The sequence below is a fragment of the Arachis ipaensis genome, chromosome B05, assembly GCF_000816755.2.
Source record: "Arachis ipaensis cultivar K30076 chromosome B05, Araip1.1, whole genome shotgun sequence".
Classification (NCBI taxonomy): Eukaryota; Viridiplantae; Streptophyta; class Magnoliopsida; order Fabales; family Fabaceae; genus Arachis; species Arachis ipaensis.
In genome coordinates this window covers 115,060,810-115,065,328 of record NC_029789.2, presented here as the reverse complement: position 1 = coordinate 115,065,328, position 4,519 = coordinate 115,060,810, and the positions used below count along the sequence as shown (strand labels likewise).

General features: G+C 36.1%; 1 protein-coding gene across 4 annotated transcripts in view; it reads left to right on the top strand.

Annotated features, from left to right (window-relative positions):
* LOC107643858 (LEAF RUST 10 DISEASE-RESISTANCE LOCUS RECEPTOR-LIKE PROTEIN KINASE-like 1.2) overlaps positions 1-3,669 on the top strand; it is a 28,778-nt gene extending 25,109 nt beyond the window's left edge. For 2 of the 4 annotated variants that reach the window (XM_016347608.2, XM_021124289.1), the window contains exons 2-5: positions 179-981; positions 1,177-1,215; positions 1,924-2,175; positions 2,436-3,669. In XM_016347608.2, coding sequence (XP_016203094.1) covers positions 276-981; positions 1,177-1,215; positions 1,924-2,175; positions 2,436-3,418 — 1,980 coding nt within the window. In that variant the 5' untranslated portion in view covers positions 179-275 and the 3' untranslated portion in view covers positions 3,419-3,669. The remainder of the gene's footprint in view (positions 1-178; positions 982-1,176; positions 1,216-1,923; positions 2,176-2,435) is intronic. The other 2 variants (XM_016347607.2, XM_021124288.1) reach the window with 1 other exon arrangement.

The window sequence follows — 4,519 nt, the reverse complement described above, 5'->3', positions numbered from 1 at the left end:
TCTCAAGAATCCTCCAGCCTGACAGGCCAAGAATTGATCATGAATCTAAGTTCTATTTAAGAGTTTGTTGTTGGCCAATAAGTTACTCCATGCACAAGATAGGATTCGAACTCTTGATATTTACTTAGGCGATTAAGTGAGCTAACTATTCGATCAATCTAAGTTGGTTTGTTATTAGTTATATTTATGCAGAAGGAGAAGCTGTAACAGGAAAAGGACAAATCATGCTGCTTGATTCCATATGCTGCTGCTTCTCATAAATTTGGGTATTCAAGATGGCTCTAGTTCATGAATTTGTCTTCCTATTCTTTTCTCAACTCACTCTTCGCTTAGTAGCCGAACCTTGTTCACCTTCATTTGATTGTGGATATCTTGGCAAACTCAGATTCCCTTTCACCAAAACAGGATATGAGCAATGTGGCATATTGACAATACACAATTGTGATTCTAATTCCAAACCTAAACAGATCCAGCTACAGAACAATGGGAAATTCTTCGAAGTTATGAATGTAAATAAGGATCCGGATGGCACGACTACCTCGATGTACATAAGAGACAACGATCTCTACAATCTTCTGGAAAGCAAAAATTCTGAAGCCTTCAGCCACAATTATAGTCTTCCTTTCAGCTTTCATTTTGCTCATTTTCATATCAAACACAACACAACTCTACTGAAGTGCAACAAGCATATGGTCCATGTAGAACTCCAGAAAGGAATTTCTAATTACTCAGGGTGCTCTGCCGATGATTATGATCTATATTATGGACCTTCCATCGGTCATAGTCCTATGAGTTCTTCGACAGCATGCATACCAATCAACCTTCCAATCAAAGACTTCCCGGATTCGCGAGATCCATTTACGTTTTTATCTGCTAATTTATTAACTGTGGTACAATTGTCTGATGAATGTGTAAATTGTCACTACCTTAGAAGAGGGCAGTGTCAATTTAACAGTGAAGGGAAATTTTACTGTGCCAATGGTATTACATGAGTTCTAGTTGTAGTTGCTTTCGTTGTTTTAAACACAAGTTCTTTTTGTTCCCTTCTGAATCTTACTTGTGCTACAATTCTACAACTTGAGTTTTTTTCTTTCTTGTTTTATAGAACTTTATTATCTTCATACATTTGAATATTGATGAATCTTTATTAATTGTGTCTTTGAATTTGTGCTGCAGAGAAAAAAAGATTGAGCAAGGCTCGGAAAGTTGGCATAGGTAATGTGTACTTTCTGCACAATAATTGTTATTTTCACTGTCTGCCATCAAAATCTGATTCTGATTTCATATTCCTTAAGCATGTAAAAAATGGAAGAACCCTTCTCCTCTCACGCGTATTCTCAATCCCTCTTCCAAAAATATGAAAAAGCTTGAAAGATCTATAAATATGTATTTACTTTTTGTCAATGTCATGCAATCATGCACTATTGCACTTCATAGGAAAGTACTATAAAATTATATAACTATATTAGGTGTATATCAAAATCAACTACAAAAATCAGTGACTGATATAAAATACACCTTAAAAATAAATTAAATTACATATATATTTATACAAAAATAAATAGTGGCTGATTTTAATGTACAAATAACATTTTTAAAAATTATAACATATTAGCGTGAGATATACCCATTCTATGGGTAATTTACGATCCTAATTAAAAACAAATATCTTTTCTAAATTAGAAGGTCTAATTTACAATTCTAATAAAAGACGTATAAGAGAGTGTCCAGAGAGTACTATGTTTACTCTAATTATATCCTTTATCATAGCTTCTTTGAGTGATATGATATTTCTGTATTTAACTAAACTATTCGTTAATATAACATCTGCAAATATCTCAGACCAAATATATCTCAGACCAAATAAATTTCAATAGAATCTTATAACCTCTATTGATAGTTTCTTTTGATTCCCTTCCACAGCATTAGGTATCATACTCCCAAGCATCTTAATCATTGGATTGCTCCTTCTGTTCTTCAAACGAAGACGTAGTTTCTCACGTGAATTCCAGACAAGAAACACTTATGCTGATCACTCCTCAAATCCAGACGTAGAAGGCGGAAGCGTGTACTTTGGAATTCCCCTTTTCTCCTACAAGGAGCTTGAAGAAGCAACAAGCCGCTTCGACCTTAATAAACAAGTTGGAGATGGAGGATTCGGGACCGTCTACTATGGTAGGCAACTCGAACCTGAACTTATTAGTTGAAAAATGTTCAACAAAAATGTTATGTGCACCTCAAAAATCAGCAACCAAATCAACCATCATGTATTTGTATATAAATACATATATTGTTTTATTTATCTTTAATATATATTTTGTACTTCAACAGATAACTGATTTGGCTGCTGATTTTTAATATACACATAGCATGGTTGAATATTCAATTCAATTGGTCTTCCCTTGTCTAGTTTATGCTTAGCTCATAACATTCAGGGAAACTCCATGACGGACGAGAAGTTGCCGTGAAACGCTTATACGAGCACAACTACAGACGAGTTGAGCAGTTCATGAACGAAGTGCAGATCCTCACACGTTTGCGCCACAAGAATCTTGTGTCCCTCTATGGCTGCACTTCACGCACGAGCCGCGAACTACTGCTTGTATATGAATATATTCCCAACGGAACTGTTGCTTCTCATCTTCATGGTGAATCAGCAAAGCCTGGCTTACTACCTTGGTCCACAAGAATGAAAATTGCTGTAGAAACTGCTAGTGCTTTAGCTTATCTCCATGCTACTGACATCATTCACCGCGACGTAAAAACCAACAACATTCTTCTTGATTACAGTTATTGCGTTAAAGTTGCAGACTTTGGCCTTTCAAGACTATTCCCCAATGATGTTACACATGTCTCTACGGCGCCACAAGGAACTCCGGGATATGTTGATCCGGAGTATTACCAATGTTATCAGCTTACGAGCAAGAGTGATGTGTATAGTTTTGGAGTCGTGCTGATCGAGTTAATATCGTCTCAGCCGGCTGTTGATATGAACAGAGACAAGGATGAGATTAATTTGTCTAATCTCGCCATAAAGAAGATTCAAGAAGGTTCACTTGTTGAGCTTGTTGACCCTTGTCTGGGTTTTGATTCGGACAATGAGGTTAAGAGGATGGTTGTTTCGGTTGCGGAATTAGCTTTTCAGTGTTTGCAACAGGACAAGGACTTGAGACCTTCAATGGAGAAAGTGTTGGAAATGCTGGAGAGAATTGAGAGTGGGAAGCATGAACCAGAGCATTTAGAAGTAGTAGATGCTGGTCATGGTGTCAGTAATGTAAATTCTCAACAACCACAACCTTCAATTTCACCAGAATGGGACCAAATTGTGTTGTTGAAGAATGTGAAGCCACCTTCTTCGCCAATAACTGTTACTGATAGCTGGGAAAGTGAATCAACTACGCCTAATGTTAGTGCTTAATACATTAAGCTATTAGCAATTGTTGGTAATCCATTCTTGCTTTCAGCACTTTTTTCGTTGGAAGTGACTGTATCCTAACCCGAGCATGAATGAATATATATTCTCATCCACTTGTATAGGATAGATGATTGTATTATGCGGCATACCACTATCAATGTCATACAAAGAGTATAGAGAACATAAATCTGTCCGTCTATGTAGAAATCAAAGTTATTCTACAATGAATTAAGGAATTAATGATATTTGAGTTTGAAAATCAATAAAATTTATTATTTTTTATTAATATTTAGCCAATAAAAATATTTTTTTATACTAAATTTTAAATTTTAAATCTTAAATTATAAATTTTAATAGTATAAAAATAAAATATTAACTATAGTTCTAAAAATCAAATCGGATCTGTCAGTTGAATCGGTCCAACCAAAAATTGGCACGGTAAGCAGTTCAATCCATCACTAAAAACTGCTCATGACAGAATCAAAGAGAAATCATTGAACTGGCCAGAAATCGGTCGGTTGGACCGGACCGGTAATCGATTGGTTTGCCTAATGCATTACTGGTCCAAAAGAAGAACGCGTTACTAGTCTCTGTCCTCTCTTTCGTTCCTTTCATTGCTTTCATTCATTCCTTCAAAAAACAAAAAGGAAAAACCTTAGTGATATAAACGCTCGCTAGAAGATAGATGATATGGCTGGCAATGGCATTTATGATGGTACAGTAGAGGCTAGAAGGAAGGCTCTGGTAAGTTGTTGCAAGCGGTGGTATGTGAGAAAAGAAGTACACTAGAAGCAAATGTCTTGATCCAGGCATACAAAGGATATGGATAAAAACACTAGGTATTTTCATAACTTGGCGTCGGCAAGACAGAGGAATAACAGAATTGATGCATTGATAATTAATGGAAGGTTGATAAGAAATCAAGTTCGGATCAAGATTGAAATCAGAGTGTTTTATAAGGATTTGTATCATCAGGAGAGATCGCCGATTGTGGGGTTTAGGGATGGATTGGTAAATCGAATTGATGAAGAAGAGCCTGTAGCATTGGAGAGAATGCTGACAATGGAAGAGGTTAGAGAGGCAGCTTGGGATTGTGAATCATCT